General features: G+C 36.2%; 2 protein-coding genes and 1 long non-coding RNA gene across 4 annotated transcripts; 2 read left to right on the top strand and 1 right to left on the bottom strand.

Annotated features, from left to right (window-relative positions):
- Positions 1-2,768: 2,768 nt before the first annotated feature.
- Positions 2,769-5,042, top strand: LOC138877060 (uncharacterized). Of its 2 annotated transcripts, none has more exons than XR_011402373.1 (3): positions 2,769-2,971; positions 3,072-3,224; positions 4,415-5,042. It is a non-coding gene; the product is annotated as an uncharacterized lncRNA (long non-coding RNA). The 2 variants fall into 2 exon arrangements; XR_011402372.1 differs by having other exon boundaries at positions 4,403-4,490.
- Positions 5,043-7,854: 2,812 nt separating this feature from the next.
- Positions 7,855-10,984, bottom strand: LOC104224669 (embryonic protein DC-8). The gene is made up of 4 exons (XM_009776352.2): positions 10,662-10,984; positions 9,531-9,628; positions 9,220-9,414; positions 7,855-8,989 (listed from the first exon to the last, which is right to left on the bottom strand). Exons 1-4 carry the CDS (start codon positions 10,886-10,888, stop codon positions 8,154-8,156), a joined length of 1,356 nt encoding a protein of 451 aa, XP_009774654.1. The 5' UTR covers positions 10,889-10,984; the 3' UTR covers positions 7,855-8,153.
- Positions 10,985-15,921: 4,937 nt separating this feature from the next.
- LOC138878572 (uncharacterized mitochondrial protein AtMg00810-like) lies at positions 15,922-17,257 on the top strand. Its single transcript, XM_070158262.1, has 4 exons — positions 15,922-16,028; positions 16,098-16,335; positions 17,080-17,103; positions 17,201-17,257. The coding sequence occupies exons 1-4, from the start codon at positions 15,922-15,924 to the stop codon at positions 17,255-17,257; spliced, it is 426 nt and encodes a 141-aa protein (XP_070014363.1).
- Positions 17,258-18,443: the final 1,186 nt, after the last annotated feature.

Here is an 18,443-nt window from a genome sequence, read left to right as displayed (position 1 = left end):
GTGGCTAGATACGAGCGAGTTGGTGGTGGAATCAAGAGGGAAAATGATAGTTGAGGCTTGAGTTGTGTTCGTGGCATTGAGGTAAGTGTTTGGTCTAACCTTAGCTTGAGGGATTAGGAGTTGTGTCTTATTTGCTATGTGCTAATTGTGGAGTACGAAGTATAGGCATGGTGACGAGTATCTATACGTCGGTGTCAAGCATTCCCGTGAGTCTTGTATTGTAATTGTTGTGACTCCGTTGAGATTTATTGTGTTTCACATGAGGATTATCATTATTGTTCCCTTGCCGGAATGTTGTTGTCATATTTTTGTTCCCTTGCCGGATGTTGTTGTTATATTATTGTTCCCTTGCCCATATTCTGCTATGATTGGTATTGATAAATGAAAAGGGAGCGGGTTGCATGCCTGCAATAGTAACATATGAAATGGGAGAGGGTTTCCTGCCTGCAACGGTAACATATGAAATGGGAGCGGGTTGCATGCCTGCAATGGAAATATATGAAATGGGAGGAGGTTGCACGCCTGAAACGGCAATATTATGAAATGGGAGCGGGTTGCATGCCTGCAATGGTAATATATGAAATAGGAGCGGGTTGCACACTTACAACGGTATAATATGAAATGCGAGTGCAATGCAACGGTACTGTATGAGATGGGATCGGGTTGAACGCCTGCAACGGTATTACATGTGTACTCGTTCTTCTTATTTCCTTATCTTTGCTTGTATTTGATGTATAACATTCCTTACATTTCTCTACTATTGTTCTGTTGTTATCAGTATGTTTCCCCCGCCCAACTTTAGTCATAATTATCTGCTTCAATTTCTGATGTATATGATTTAACTGCACAAGTTTATTTGGTAGTCTGGTCCTAGCCTCGTCACTACTTCGCCGAGGTTAGGCTCGGCACTTACCAGCACATGGGGTCAGTTGTGCTGATACTACACTATGCACTCTTTTATGAAGATCCCAATGTTGTAGATTTCGGACCGGAGATTGCTGTTTCTTGTTCATCATGCGACCCGAGGTAGTCTTGCAGGCGTCTCCTTCTATCTACTATTTCCGTTTCTTTCATGTATTCCCAGAGATAGTGTTGTATTTATTTCTTTCAGACCTTTATTTGTAGTACTCCTAGACAGTCTGTGAAGTTGTGACACCAGTCTTGGGTAGATTTGTTATGGAGTGATATTTGCAATATTATTAAACTTGAAATTTAATCTTCCGCTTAGTAAATTTTGTTGATTGATAACTGTTGGTTCTTAATTGTTAATGGATTTAGAATGGAAACAAGGTAAATAATTCAATTGGTTGACTTGCCTAACTTTCACTAGTAGGTGCCATCACGACTCCCAACGGTGGGAAGTCCGGGTCGTGACAGGTATTTACTTTTTATCCAATATTTTTAATGCTGAGCAAAAGTAGCCACTACTCTATTAAAATTAATATAAAAAGACGATGTTACCCTTTCTCCTATCTCTTTTCCTTCCCAAACATTGTACTACAAACTGAAAAACGAAGAAGCAGAATGACACACAAAAAGTTTATAGGGAAAAATTCTAGATCGCGAAGTGCTAAGTGAAAAAGAGAGAAGGAGAGATGGAATACGCTGACACCATTCTTTGTCGAGTTGAATGAGCTGATCGAGGAGACCGACGTCGGGAAAACGACGACGTTGAGATTCACGAATGATCTCGGGATCATGTCCCTTGTCTTCTCTGAACAGATTGAATCAAATTAGCTATTGACATGTGTTTGTACTGCTATTGGAAAGCTGTATTCCTTACTTGAGTTTGTTTTGTGGGGATTAAACGAGAATCAAATTCAGTTTTTGAAATATCCTTAACTTCTGGACATTAAGCGAAATAAGTAAACGTTAGGACATTATTTTCTAAATGTCCTGAAATATTGAACTAGGAATCTGATATTGAGGACAAAAGTTTTTGAAATGTCCTTAACTTTTGGATAAAAGTTAAAGGACAATAAGTCCTAAACTTACAGTTACAAGATCAAAAGTTAAGCACAATAGGTCCTGAAGTCCCGAACTTAGACTGACAAGCTCAAAAGTTAAGGACAATATGTCCTGAACTTGGGCTAAGATGTCCAAAAGTTAAGGACAATAGGTCCTGAACTTAGACTAACAAGCTCAAAAGTTAAGGACACTTGGTCCTCAACTTACAGTTACAAGTTCAAAAGTTAAGGACACTTGGTCCTGAACTTAGACTAACAAGCTCAAAAGTTAAAGACAATAGGTCCTAAACTTAGACTTACAAGTTCAAAAGTTAAGGACAAGTAGTCCTTAACTTAGGGTTACAAGCACAGAAATTAAGGATAGGTGGTCGTGAAATTCGAGTTCCAAGTTCAAAAGTTAAGGACATTTATAGTCATGAAGTCTTGAACTTACAGTTACAAGTTCAAAAGTTAAAGACTTCAGGACTACAGTTAACTTTTGAACTTGTAACTGTAAGTTCAGGACTACATGTCCTTAACTTTTGGGCTTCTTAGCCTAAGTTCAAGACCTATTGTCCTTAACTTTTAAGCTTGTTAGTCTAACCTATTGTCCTTAACTTTTGATCTTGTAACCGTAAATTCATGACCTATTGTCCTTAACTTTTGTCCAGAAGTTAAAGGACATTTCAAAAACGTTTGTCCTCAATATCAAATTCCTAGTTCAATATTTCAGCACATTTAGAAAATAATGTCCTACCGTATACTTATTTCGCTTAATGTCCAAAAGTTAAGTATATTTCAGAAATTGAATTTGATTTTCGTTTAATCCCCACAAAACAAACTCAAGTAAGGAATACAGCTTCCCAATAGCAGTACAAACACATCCCAATAGCTAATTTGATTCAATATGTTCAGAGAAGACAAGGGACATAATCCCGAGATCATTCGTGAATCTCAACGTCGCATTTTTGCCGACGTCGGTCTCGTCGATCAGCTCATTCAACTCGACAAAGAATGGCGTCAGCGTAACCCATCTCTCCTTCTCTCTTTTTCACTTAGCACTTCGCGATCTAGAATTTTTCCTTGTAAACTTTTTGTGTGTCATTCTGCTTCTTCGTTTTTCAGTTTGTAGTACAATGTTTGGGAAGGAAAAGAGATAGAAGTAATGATTACCCACGCCATTTCTACTTATCTAGCCTGGTTCAGGAATGATTCCAAATTTCCGGCTGAAGTTAACACCAGTTTTTCCCATTTCCAATCGGCGACGAAATCCGAACTGTGAGTTCCTTCTCCAATTCTTTGTTATATTTGCAATAATTTGTATTCGTGTTTGCTTCCCATTACTTGTCGTCGTTGTTAGTTGTAATAATCAATTTTATGGAAACTTCTATTATCGAAATTACTTAATTGCGAGGGGGATTGAGCGATGAAATAGAGAAGTGATTACTGGTTTCCTTTATTTCCTCTAGAAGTGATCATTTATCTATTAGTTGGCATTTTCAGCAACACACGAATTTCACATCTTTTGCCAGGGATGCCAAGATTTGATCCTGAATCATACTTTGGGGAGTAGTTTGATAATTTCGTGCAACTGCAATGTTAGAAGTCCGAAATCTCCCATTGATGGCGGTGCCGTGCGGTGCGGGTTTGTCTTAACCCGCCCGGCCCGCATAGCTATTTTTTCAGTTTTCTTTTTCACCCATCCCGCCCCGCATAGCTATGTTTTCAGTTTTTAACCCGTCCCCGTCCCGCTTAAGTTTTCTTGTTTTTTTTTCTAAATCAAACTAATTTGACATTTTATTATTATTAAAAAATGAATAATTTATTATTATTCAAGCAATATTATACTTGCAAATAGGTAAACTTGCTATATGCATAATACATTCTTTTTTAGTTTTGCTTTCATCCTTAATCAGAAATATTTACTCCACCCGTTCCGGTTTATGTGAACCTATTTTCTTTTTGGTTCGTTCAAAAAAGAATGACCCCTTTCTAAATTTGGAAACAATTTAGCTTAAACTTACAATTCTCCGTTAATGAGAAGCTTTTATAACCACACAAATACTCTGGGCCCCTTTTTGACTTGTTTAGGACCACAAATTCCAAAAGTCTTCATTTTTTCTTAAACTCCGTGCCCGGTCAAACATGTTCACATAAATTAGAACGAAGGGAGTAATTATTATTCCCATGGTCTTGTCCATGCTAAAACTCCCACCAAAGGAAATAATGTCCTTTCTTTTGTTGGCCTTCAACTTTTACTCTATTGATGTGGCTTTTGATGCCAGTAGAAAATGTAGAGAATTTCTAGTGCCTTCTAATTTTATTTTATCTAATATGGATGTAGACGAGCTTAAATAGAATGATATGGATTCATCTTGCCGACTCAACTTGCTTGAATTTGAGGCGTAGTAATAGTTGTTACTGTTGTTGTCGATGTCGTTCTTATGGTGTTGCAGTTGTTGTTGCAGGTCTCATATTGATGTAGCTTTCTGCATATTACCTCCCATTTCAGCTGATTGATAATTTTTAGTCGTATGGAAGCTAAATTCTTTCGCTTTCTCAAGACTGTCGGAGTTGGTTTCAAGGCTAGGGCAGAATCCGAAGGTCGTCTCTTATACCTAAAGCTGGGTAATAGCCATGAGGTTGAACTGACTGTTCCTCCTGCAGTTCGTGTGTTCTGTTTCAAACCTAATGTCATCTGCTGTGCTGGGATTGACGAAGAGAGGGTACATCAATTTGCTGCTTCTATAAGGAGTTGTAAACCTCCTGAAGTTTATAAAGGCAAAGGTATAATGTACGTTGATGAAATCATAAAAAAGCCGCAGGGGAAGAAATCAAAATAAAGTTTAAGTTCAAATCTTGCTAGCTGTGTCCTTCTTCATTTAGGTGCACTAGTTACTTTTTTTTTTTTTTGGTTATACATAACAGGGGAGCCTTGGCGTAACTGGTAAAGTTAGTTGCCTTCATGTGACCAGGAGGTCAGGGGTTCGAACCGTGAAAATAGTCTCTTGCAAAAATACAGGGTAAGACTGTGTACAATAGACCTTTATGCTCCGGACCTTTTCCGGACCTCACGCATAATAAGAACTTAATGTACCAGGTTGCCTTTTTATTTTTATTTTTTATTTATTTATTTATTTTTTATGATCATAGGGGGAAGGAGAGTGGGAAATGGGGCAGGGCGCAGCGGAGTAAATATGCCCTCACCTACACATAGTGGCGAAGCTACCTTGAGTGGCTAATTCAATCGAGTCTTGTACAATAGCCGGTGGAAATATATATATATATATATATATATATATATATATATATATATACTAGACTTTACGTTCGTGCGATGCATGAATATCCTATGTCAAATATTATTATAAAACGCATATAAAAAATAATAAGCTTTCAATTGCATAATATTCTAAAATTAATTGCAACTGAATATGTACGAAATTCAATATGTACAAAGTTTAATAATTTGTTTCCTTAGAACAGAAAAGATATAAAATACAATCCAAACGAACAAATTAATAATGTTTTGGCACAATGAAATGATAACATAGAACTAAATATTATGGAATTATATAATTATGCAATTAAAGTTGTAAAATCACTTAAAAAATACAACAATATTTAACATTATTTTTCTGATTCAATAATTTTCTTTGATTTAACTAAGCCTTAATAATTCATATACATGAAAATCATACTCACTCAAGATACATTAGTAACAAAGAAACCAAAAATAGGAAGGTCATCTAGTCATTCATACCTTTTGTTGGTATCATTTTTTTCTGTGTTGCACATTATTCTATATTAATTATTACAAAAGCCATATTTAATAAAATATAAATTCTTAACTATACAAATATTCAAAATAAATATCGATAGAAAATAATTTAACTCCAATCATGATCAATCCAATCTGTAAATTCATCTCCAGTTCTGATTAATTTAATCTCTAGTTAAAATGCACGTGAATTTTATATTCTATAAGTTCTTAACTAAATAAATAAAAGATATCGAAGAACTTCCCAAATATCCTATCGTGAAAGGAAAAAATACCTATTCAAGAAGGAATCATGATATTTTATTCGAAGAAAAAATATTAATATTTATAGAAGATTTCCTAACACATAAATAAAACGAAATCACTTTCCAGGAATGAATGAAATTTATATGAAGTTTCTTGCACAATAAAAAGGTAAAAAGGAGTTCTTAAAATTCCTAATGTAAATAAGAAAGAAAAAAGCTCTCCAACAAGGATTCTCCTATTCTCCCACAAAATTACGTATTTGTTGTGATTAGGAACAACACTTTTTTTTTAAAAGAAAATTATGGACATGCCTTTCTAATTCAAGTAGGATCAACTTTGTAGGGTCGGTGTATTTATAGTTTAAATTGGATAAGAATTCCATCATTTGATAATTTGTAATTAGATCCTTAAATTATTACAAATACTTAAGGGCATAAAAGTCGATCAACATTTCGGTGATATATTAGTCGTTCAATATTTAGCATAAATTATTCTTACTTTTATAATAATATAGATAGATAATCTCTATGCTCGTGCATTACACAAATACCTTATGTCAAATATTACAAACGCATACCATAAATAAATGTTAGAGTTAGATAATGAGTTGCTTAAAATAAAAGTTATATATTTTTAATGCAAACCAAATCATAATAACGTTGTGATAATCATCACAAAATGGAACAAAATATTTTAAAATTACAGAATGATACGAATAAATTTATACATTGGTTAAAGAATGCAACAATTTTTTTATGCAAGTTGTTTATCAAATGACAAGTATAGTATAAATATATTAGGAGTTTATTGAAATTCATAAATATATTAGAATTCTATTCTTGAGGTAATATTTGAATATTACAATTACATCCATCTTTTACTCAAAATTTTAAGGGCAGAAAAGTCTATCAATGTTTCGAGAATATTTTAGTCGTTCAACATTTAACATAAATTATTCGTGCTTTTATAATTAATATATATATATATATATATATATATATATATATATATATATATATATATGGAGCTAGAGCGTGAAAAACGAGTTCGACAGAATTCAATAATTTTTGTTCTAACCCTGTATTTGTTTTAAGAAACTCATTTAATATGTATAAATTATTAATTTAGAAGCCAACAACTTATAAGGATTAAAATTCCGAACTCATAAGCTTTAGATCCCGGCCTTGCCTCTAAATATAAATTATTGAATACTCTTAGTTAGGTTCGTATATTAGGCGTGATTTTTGCATTTTTTTTTGAATTCCCTTAAATTCTTGACTTCGCTACTTCCTACACGTCGGATGTTTGAATAGTTCACCGAGAGAGCTACCCAACTCCCTGGTGCAGTACTTACTAGAGTTAGAGCATTCTTCCATTGTTACTGTAATAATATTTTACACTGATAAAGTAGTTTAAATGAAATGCTGGTCTGTATTCTTAATATAATCTTTCTGTGCCTTTCATGCGTATGTTTGTTTGGTCATGGTTTATATTTTGTAATACACTAACAATAGATGTAATGAGATTTATCCTCCCATCCAATAAAATTGGAACGATGAGAAAATTAGTATGGTACCTATGCAAGGATGAGTAATTTTTTTTAAACAATGAAATATATCGTGCGAGGGAACAACTCGTGTTTTCCCCTAGTTGTTTCAGCCCAACTTTATATTTTACTCATAATCCTCCATAAGCCTTAACATTCTTAAGATGCCATAAGCCAACCCAATTCTATATATAGATCTCTCTCTTCTTTTATTGAAAGATTTCGTTCTTACAAAAGGCCCTTTTATCACAATATACTAGTTTAGATTTGGTTAAATATGTGTCAAACAGACGTTCTGGTAATACATCAATGCTCCAAACTAAACAAGGGAAGGCTCAAGCAAACAACAACAACACATAGCCAATATAATCTCACACAGCGTGTACGCAAAGACGGAATTTAGAAAAAACCCATCGTCATGCTACACTAGAGCATAATTATTTATGACAACCTAAGCAAAAAACGAACAGAACTTAGTTGGGTTAGCGACTTCCCTAACCTACAAAGTCTACATACAAAAGACAGTTACAGAAAACAAAAGAAACATAGCAGTACTATCTCAGCTACTCACAAGAAGACCCTGACGGCTTCAAAAGATTTCTGTGCGTGAAGATTTCTTATTTCTAGTAATTTTTCATAATTCTGTAGTGCGAGTTCTCATCTTGTTTCCAAGGTTGCCTGCAGCATCTGAAGCCTTCTCTTTGGCAGCTTCATACTTTTCCTTGGCTTTTTCATTCATGGTATCCTTGGCGGACTTGTAAGTTTCGCGAACATTTGATTTTGCATCTTCATATTTGCCAAAAGCATTATCTTTCCCATCGGCCAATACTTCCGTGGTTGTGTTTTTTGCATCTTTGGCCTTGTCAGTAGCCATTTTTATGGTTTGGTCAGTCTTACTCGGGGCGACATCATAGGCATCGGATGCTTTATCTTTCATTGTATCTTTTGCATTAACAGCACTATTAGAGGCCATGTCCTTTGCTTGATTCATCTTATCAGACGCATATCCGTAAGCATTATAGGCGTTATCTTTTCCCATCTCTTTGGCATCGCCCGCCATTTCTGAAGCCTTGTCCATTGCTTGACCTGTCTTATCCTGCATTTTTCCCTTGGCGTCACTGCCCATTTGGGAAGCTGCGTTCATGGCATCGCCCACTTTCTGAGAGGCAAAATCATAGGCCTCAGAAGCTTTATGTTTGGTTCCTTCTTTGGCGTCGGCTGCGATGTCCGAGGCTGTGTTCATCGCATGCCCTGCCTTATCCGAGGCAGAGTCATAAACATCATGAGCTTTTCCTTTTGCGTCATCCACCTTTTGAGAGGCGAATTCATAGGCCTCAGAAGCTTTATGTTTGGTTCCTTCTTTGGCATCGGCTGCCATGTCCGAGGCCGTGTTCATCGCATTCCCTACCTTATCCGAGTCAGAGATATAAGCATCATGAGCTTTTTCTTTGGCTTTATCGCTGGCGTCACCTGCCAAACCAGAAGCCATGGACATGTCAGTGGCAAAGCCAATAATTTTAATAATGGAACTTAAAAATCATGCTAGAATATCACACCTACGATAATGCTAGAATGTCACACCCAAGATTTGACCCGAACATGTGGTTTAACATAATCACTATGTTTTGCCACTACACTAGCATCCCTCGTATCAAGGAAATTCAACAATTTATATACAATCAACCATTGTATGGCATTACCTGCTTTCTCCGATGCAAATTCATATGCACCATATGCACCATGTTTCCCTCTCTCCGTTGCACGATGAGCAATATCAGCTGCTGCATCCATTGCTTCATTCCCCTTCTCCGAAGCAAGATTCTTCGCATCACCTAATTTGTCAGATGCCACGCCTGCCATCCTGCTAGCTTTTTGAGAAGCTTCTCTTTGGGTTCCTGCAAGCAAAACCAATTAGTATACAACTCTTTCAAAATGTTTAGAAGTATCCGAGGGAAAATTCCTTTGGCGTTCTGCTACATCTTCGTCTTTGTAGAGGAAAGGAAAAAATTACCATATGCGGTTGAACTGATAGAATCTTTAGCGTCTGCTACTGCATCTCTTGCTCTATCCATCAATCCGTGGGCTTCATCTCTTGCATCTTCTTGATACCTAAAATTAAAGTAATTAAAATCCCATATAGATTTTGAGACTCGAATACAATACGTTAATTAGAATGCCATCAGGCAACAATCAACATGTTAAATACTGCTTTGAGTAGCTGAATATATGTTGTTCTATCAAGATATCATAAAAGAGGGAACCTTTTATAGTAAACAAGCAAACTACATTTACTTGGTAAAACCTACAACTCCACTGAGCATTGCATTATCAACCGAAATAATTTCTACACCTTTTCTCACCAAATCCGAAGTAGTTTATAACTTTAAACATATTCAGAATTTAATATCATTCATATTGTCCAATGGATATCTAGAAAATGGAACTCAAAAAAAGTTGTTTCCTAATTTTTCCATAAGCAGGTAATTTAAATTTAGATCCACATAACACCTTGGCAGGAGCTTCTTTTTCCTATTTTAAAGAGAAAAGCCAATATAACAGAGTTAGTAAATTAGATCCTTACATTAATTTAAAGAAGGGAATAACAACATATTGGCTATGCATGGAGCTTCCATTCGTTTCCCTCCTAGATATCGCATACTCCCTCCTTACCAAATTGTTCGCAAAATTTAAGAAGAGAACTTTTAAAACTTATAATCTTAAACCTACATTGCACATTTTGAAAATTAAACTCAAGTTAAACTTGTAGTCTTAAACTTGATGGTATAAATTAATGTTTGCAGTTAGTGCGTTAAAATTAAACTCTATAGCATTTAACAAAAAGGCTGCAATATAGTACTGGTAATCAATTAAAAGGCTAAGCGAAATTTAGCGATATCACTACCACGAGTAGGAGGTAGCGTATACGCAGACCTTAGCCCACCTAAAAAGCTATTTCCTATAAAGCTATTTCCTATAGACTCCCGGCTCAAGAAAAGATAATAACAACGAGCTATAACTACATCAAGAAAAGATAAAGAAATAGTAACAACAAGCAATAACTACATCAAGAAAAGATAACCAAAACGAAAGAAACAACAAATAGTGAGTACTGGTAATCAATTAGTAATATGAAATATCTTACTGGGAGAATTTGCCAGAGGCCCAATCACCCAAAGAATCAGCCTTCTCTTTAGCATTATGCATTACTTCTTCGGCACTTTGCTTAAACTTTTCCCCTTCTATCTTCATTTCTCCAGTTGCCAAATTTGTTCTCTGTTTGGCATTTTCCACAGCTTCCTCCCCCCAACACCAACATAAACATAACATCGCCGCCACCCATAGTATAAACAACGCTGTCCTCTTCGCCATTTCTATTGATCCTCAGAAATACTACTAAGTTTGAAACACTTTTTTTTCCCCTTTTTGTGTTGTGTAATGAATTGCGAAAGAGTTGGAGTGAAAGAAGAAGATATAAAGGTCGAGGTTTGTGGGGTTTCAAACTTGAAAATTGAAAGAGCGGTTTATTTGGAAAGGTAAAATAAGAAACGTGGCCGTATTTTGGAAGGTATATGTAACGAGGTGTTCTCTTTTTCTGCCACGTATTGTCAATTTGCAATGACCGACTGACCGAGTCACTGCTACTGGATATTTTTGTTTCACCTTTTTTATGTAGATTTTTTTTTTTTTGCAGTTTACACATGATGTAGTTTATTTATTTATTTACGTGTTGGAAAAGGTTAAAATTACGTGTTGGAAAAGGTTAAAATTTTTTTGGCGTGGTACTCACATTGAAACCTGATTAAATTTGGATTTATGCTGAAGAATCTCACATTAAAAGTAATGTAGTCTAATAAAAGCAATTTTATATCCAAAATTCGAATCCACAACTTCTTATTAAAGATAAGGAAGTATTTGTTATTGAGATATAGTTAGTTAGTTAAAAGATAAATTAATTATAATATGCTGAGTCAACATGTAGTTATAGCTTTTATATAGTGAGTTAGTTGTTTTGTATTTTAGATACTTGTATTTTCAAATACACACATGTACATATATACACATGATAATAATGAGAATAGTAGTAGAGTTGCATTTTACAACTTTTCATTTTCTCTACTCTCAGATATTTTCTTTACTCAGAACCTTTTAGAACCTCCATTGGAGCTCCTCTGTGAGCTCCAATTCTTCTTCAATATGATAATCTTGATATGGTATCAGAGTCAGCAGAACGCGTTTGCTCGAAATTTGCCGGATTTTTTTGTCTCAAGACCTCTCTTTCCCCGTCATCTGCTAGGGTTTGGTTTCGTGACTCCAATCTGCAATTGTTGTACGAAGTGACGATATCTTCCACAAAATCGGTCTGTTTATTCACTAAATCGTTTGGAACATTCATCAATTTCATTGTTTAGAGCTTTTCCATGGCTATCGATCAAACCGAAGAACTCACCCCCAATACGAGTAGAAATGATCAACCAATCATCGAATGTGAGCAGTCCTCTATACATTCATCCTTCGGATAGTCCCGGAGTGACGCTAGTGCCGGTTCCATTTGGCGGAATTGGGTATAGGTCGTGGAGGAGGAGTGTGTTGCGATCCCTATCAATCAAAAACAAATTAGGGTTCGTAAATGGAGATTGTAGGAAACTTGCCCCCAATTCACCTTAATTTTGTTAATGGGAGAGATGCGACGATATGGTAACTTCCCGAATTCTTAATTCCCTCGCAAAGGAGATTTTTGACAGTGTTGAGTATGTCAATGATTCAGTAGAGCTATGAAGGGAACTGGAAGATCAATATGATCAAACAAATTGTGCGAAGTTGTATTAGATCCAAAAGGAGATTAACGATCTTGTTCAAGGCTCCTTGGACATCACTGCCCATTACACACGAATGAAAATGTTATGGGAAGAACTGAGCAATCTGAGTGCCAAATCTCAGTGCACATGTGTTTGTGCGTGTGGATCAAAGGAAACTATGCATAAGGCAGAACAGGATAGACGACTTATCCAATGTTTGATGGGCTTAAATGAAGTTTACACAACAATGCGAGGAAGCATGCATTTTGATGATGAAACCTTTACCATCCTTGGCACAGACTTTCTCCCTGTTAGTACAAAAGGAAAAGCAGAGGGAATTAAGACCAAGGAATCAGCTGAACCTCGAGTCTACTTCAATGCTTGTGAATACTGCACCTTAACAACATCAAAATCCCTTTGGAGCTAGGAATTTTAAAACATATTACACTGCCAATAATAAGGGTCGACCATTCTGCGACTACTGCAAAAAGGACAGGTCATACAAAGGAAAAATGCTACAAGCTACATGGGTATCCCCAGAGCAATTCATACAATAGTCAAAACTTAAATCGCACCAACACTCAACAATTCAACCAGGGTTATAATTCGAGTTAGACACAAGGTCACAAATTCAATAGAAGAAAGGGAGCTATGGCAAATGTACATGGAGTCCCAGCTGATCTACTCCAGGAGAAGGAAGATGATCCAACTATGCATGATAAGAATCAAATTATCAGCTTGACAAAAGAACAATACTGGCAGATAGTGAATTTGCTGCAACAATTCCAGACAGGAGGATCTCCCAGCAATGCCAATATTACCAGTGGTGCTGTCAACTTTGCAGGTATTGTAGTCTGCACTTCTTCTATGGATTTTGACAAACCATCATGCAAATGTTTCGAATCTAAGACTGACTTTTGGATCATAGACTCATGAGTTTCTAACCATATGACCTTTAATAAAACTGCACTTAGTAATATCACAACACTACCACACCCTCTATTGATAAGCTTACCAAATGGATATAGGGTGAAAGTGCTTGAATTTGGAGATGCGATACTCAGTTCTGAAATTACTCTACATAAAGTCCTTTATGTTCCATCCTTTAAGTACAACCTGATTTCTGTCCATTCTCATGCAACACATCTCAAGTGTATTGTGTTCTTTACTGATGCACTGTGTCTGTTGCAGGCCCCTTCAGTGAAGAGGCCTCAGGTGATTGGTAGTAGCAAGGAGGGACTATACTACCTATGTTCCAAGTGTCTGAAGGATAAAAGTACTGTTTCAAATGCTAATGTGTCAATTTCTTGTTACAACTGTTTTTATTCTACTAGTGTAAATAGTGGAGTCTTCAGAAGTCCTACTCATTCACATCCTTATTTAGTAGATGTAAATACTTCCATTCACAATAATAAGAATGAGTCTTCAACTATGTTAGATAAACATGATGTAAATGTCTTGTGGCATAATAGGCTTGTCCAAGTTCCCTTTGTCAAAATGATAGGAATATCCTCCATACCTGTAAATTTCTCACCTAAACAACCATTCATTTGTTCCATTTGCCCCATGGCTAGACAAGCCAGACTTCCATTTTCACAAAGAACTAGTACCACTAGTCAAAATTTTCAATTACTATATGTTGACATATGGGGCCCTACCATGTCACTACACATGATAATTACAATTACTTCCTTACATTAATGGGTAATTTTAGTAGGTCCACTTGGACCTATTTGTTAAGCAACAAAATCAATGTCCTACAAACCCTTAAAGTTTTTGTAAACATGATTGAGAATCAATTCAATACCTCTGTGAAAATCAGATCTGATAATGGACTGGAGTTTACCAGTCATGAAGCCACTACATTTTATCAATCCAAAGGCATTTTTCACCAAAAAACCTGCCTTATACTCCACAACAAAATGGGGTAGTGGAGAGAAAATACAATATCTTCTTGAAACTGCCAGGGCACTCATGTTTCAATCCAAATTACCAACTAGATACTGGGGAGAATGTATTTTGATAGCCACTTACCTAATTAATAGATTACCTACCACCAACCTAAACAACAAATGCCCTTTTGAACTCCTATATCACAAGAAACCCAATTATTCTCACTTGAGGAGTTTTGGTTGTCTTTCCTATCCCACTGTGACTAAGGTGAACAAAGACAAATGTGAGCCTATGACAACACCTCATATCTTTGTGGGCTATCCCTTTGGGACAAAGGATTAAAAAGTGCTAAGCCTAGCAACTAGAAAGATTCATGTTTCTAGAGATGTAGCGTTCTATAAAGATGTCTCTACTTTTCTCTAGTCTCTAAGAATGTTTCCCTGTACAATGTCCTCAAATCAGGTTCCTTTCCTACTTACATTAGAAGTAGCAGTCCACATTCTAATGTTCAAAGTCCTACAAGTATCACATCTCCAGATGTGCATCAACACCCTAAATCCTCACCTGCTAATGATACCTTAATGCATACATCAGACACCTTATCCCCTTATGCTCATGTCCTTACAACTTCACATGAAGCTACCAGTCACTATTTACCAACATCTACCCAATTAGAAATACCTACACTAAGAAAGTCCAAGAGAACACATAAAACTCCTACGTATCTCAAGGATTATATTTATAACTTACCTAACACATCTCATCTTGCTGCTCCTCAAGGTCTACCTTCCTTAAGTGCACTCTTTTCCAATCACAATCATGTCACCCCTGATGCCCTATGTTCTGAGAGTCAGCACTTAGTGACAAATGTTTATCATGATAGTGAGACATCATCATATGGAGAGACAACACTCAGTCCTGCATGGAAAGCATCCATGACACAGGAATTTGAGGCTCTTTATACCAACCATACTTGGGACTTAGTACCCTTGACAGCCGGAAAACAGGTAATAAGCTGCAAATGGCTCTATACGATAAAGCATAAAGTAGATGGTAGTATAGAGAGATTTAAGGATAGATTGGTAGTGAAAGTTATACTCAACAAGCAGGGGTTGATTATACAAAAACCATTTCTCCTGTTGTCAAGATGACAACAGTTAGAGTCTTAGTTACTGTTGCTATGAAGAAATGCTGGGATATATTTCAACTTGATATAAATAATGCATTCCTCCATGGTGACCTATATGAAGAGGTGTACATGGAGGTGCCACCAGGTCTTCTGATTGATCAAACTGGCCCACACAAGGTAGTTTACAAACTAAACAAATTTTTGTATGGGCTGAAACAAGCCAGCAGACAGTGGTATGCCAAGCTGACTGAAACCCTATCATCAATGGGGTACAAATATTCTGAAAATGATTATTCACTCTTCTCCAAGAAAACTTCATCCTCCACTATCTTTTTACCTATGTATGTTGATGATGTTATCATTACTGGTACTGATTCAGTGGAGATAGACAACTTGAAGTCATTCCTTGACAATCAGTTAAGAATCAAGGACTTGGGGAGACTACACTACTTCTTGGGTTTGGAGGTTCTTTACAAGCCAGATGATGTTATCATATCTCAAAGGAAGTTTACCTTAAACTTATTAAAGGAATATGACTGCTTTGCTTATAGCAATTTGTCTTCCCCTCTTGATCCTGCTATGAAATGAAGGCTGATGTAGGCACTCTTCTCCTAGATCCTACATATTACAGAAAATTAGTGGGCAAACTAAACTTCCTAACCAATACCAGATTGGATATAGCATACAATATGTAGATCCTCAGCTAGTTCATGTAGGCACCTAGAGATACACACTTAACTCTAGCTTTCCATCTTCTTAGGTACCTTAAGACAGACCCTACACTTGGAATATTTTTCTCAAATAGCACTTACTGCTCCATATATGCCTACTGTGACTCTGACTGGGCATTCTACCCTGACTCTAGAAGATCTGTCACTAGTTACATTGTTCTAGTTGGAGATAGTCCCATTAGCTGGAAGCCTAAGAAACAAGAGACCATTTCCCTATCCTCAGCTAATGCTGAATACAGGTCCCTCAGAAAAGTTGTTGGGGAACTGGTATGGTTAAGCAGATTGTTTGAAGAGTTCACTATCCCACGATCCAGTCCTATTGTTGTTTTCTGTGACAACCAATCTTCTATTCACATTGCTCACAATCCTGTGTTCCATGAGCGGACAAAGCACATTGAGGTCGACTGTCATTTTGTAAGAAACAAACTTCAGGAAGGCCTGATCTCTACACCTTGTAGCCACTACTGACCAATTTGCTAACATTCTTACTAAATCCCTCACACGAGTTGAACATAATACTGTTCTTGGAAAGTTTGTTGTGAGGCCCTCCCATCCAACTTGGGAGGGGGGAGGGGTATTGAGATATAGTTAGTTAGTTAAAAGATAAATTAATTGTAATATGCCGAGTCAACAAATAGTTATATCTTTTATATAGTGAGTTAGTTGTATTTTGTATTTTAGATACTTGTATTTTCAAATACACACGTGTACATATATACACATGGTAATAATGAGAATTGTAGTAGAGTTGCATTTTACAATTCCTTTTCATTTTCTCTACTCTCAGATATTTTTTTAACTCAGAACCTTCTAGAACCTCCATTGAAGCTCCTCTGTGAGCTCCATTTCTTCTTCAATGTGATAATCTCGATATTTACCGCTCTACCATAATTCTTATTCAATATCAGAGTGCTGTCACGAGCAATCTCAAATTAGAGGTAGGTGCCTTGGTTGGGAATTAGTTTCCCAAAGTTATTCTTATATTTAAGTTCTGACTCTTATATGAATCAGCTGGCCAATTTTTCATATGCTCAGGTTCCTTTTCTCTTTTATTTTGTATCCCCATCTTTTGCCCTTTTTGTGTCATGCTCATCTATGTTATAAATATATTATATTATGGATGTTTATTTAGTACTCTGCTGTAAATAAGTTTCTTGAAGAAGCTTATCCATATGGGACTCCAGCATAAATATGTTTATCTATTTAGTACTCTATTGGAAATAAGCCACCCGAAGAAGCTTATCATTTTGGCACTCCGTTATGGATAAACGTTACCCCAAGTAGAAGATTATCTATATCTAGTACATTAGCAGCTTAAAAGCAACATACAAGCAACTTACACGGCAGCTTGCTGTAGCATCTTACAAGTAGCTTACACAACAGCTTGTAGTAGCAACTTACAAGCAGCTTACACAATAGCTTGCAGTAGTAGCTTAACAACAACTTCCTTTTTCCTATAAATAGAGGAGTTTTTAGTTTATTATGTACATCAGTTTGAAGTTGAATAATATATCAGTTTCTCTGTATACTTATCTTTACCTTACAGTCTTTATTTTATAACACTTTATCAACACGAGACTCTGCCATCTCGAGCAAATACTTTGAAAGTATCAGAGGTACAAATATTATTTTTCTAAATAATGTCAAATCTTTCTAAACTTGAATTTGTAGCCCTGGATATATCGGGCAAAAACTACATGTCTTGGGTGCTTGATGCTGAAATTCATCTTGATGCGATGGGTCTGGAAGACACCATCAAGGACAAAAATCAGGCATCAAACTAAGACCGTGCCAAAGCAATGATATTCCTACGCCATCACCTTGATGATGGACTGAAAATGGAATATCTTACTGTTAAATATCCAGTCATATTGTGGAATAATTTGAAAGATAGATATGACAACCTGAAGATGGTCGTTCTTCCACAAGCACGATATGATTGGACTCATTTAAGGCTAAAAGATTTTAAATCTATCAGTGAGTATAATTCTGCTATGTTTAGAATTATTTCCCAATTGAAATTATATGGTGATAATATTACTGATCATGATATGTTCGAGAAAACTTTCACCACTTTTCATTCCTTGAATATGCTCCTGCAACAACAATATCGAGAGATGGGATTCAAAAAGTATTCTGAACTTATCTCATATCTTCTTGTAGCCGAGAAACATAATGGGCTATTAATAAAAAAACCATGAAAGCCGACCTACTGGTTCTTGTCCATTCCCTGAAGTGAATGAGACGAACTTCCACCAAGCTAAGCGTGGAAGAGGTCGTGGCCCCAATCGTGGTCATGGCCGTGGTCGGGGAAGAAACTCTAATCATGGTAATAATAATGCACCAAAGAACCCTCCTCACCACAAGTAGTGGAA

This window comes from Nicotiana sylvestris, chromosome 9, assembly GCF_000393655.2.
Source record: "Nicotiana sylvestris chromosome 9, ASM39365v2, whole genome shotgun sequence".
Lineage (NCBI taxonomy): Eukaryota > Viridiplantae > Streptophyta > Magnoliopsida > Solanales > Solanaceae > Nicotiana > Nicotiana sylvestris.
This window is presented reverse-complemented; position numbering and strand designations above follow the sequence as displayed.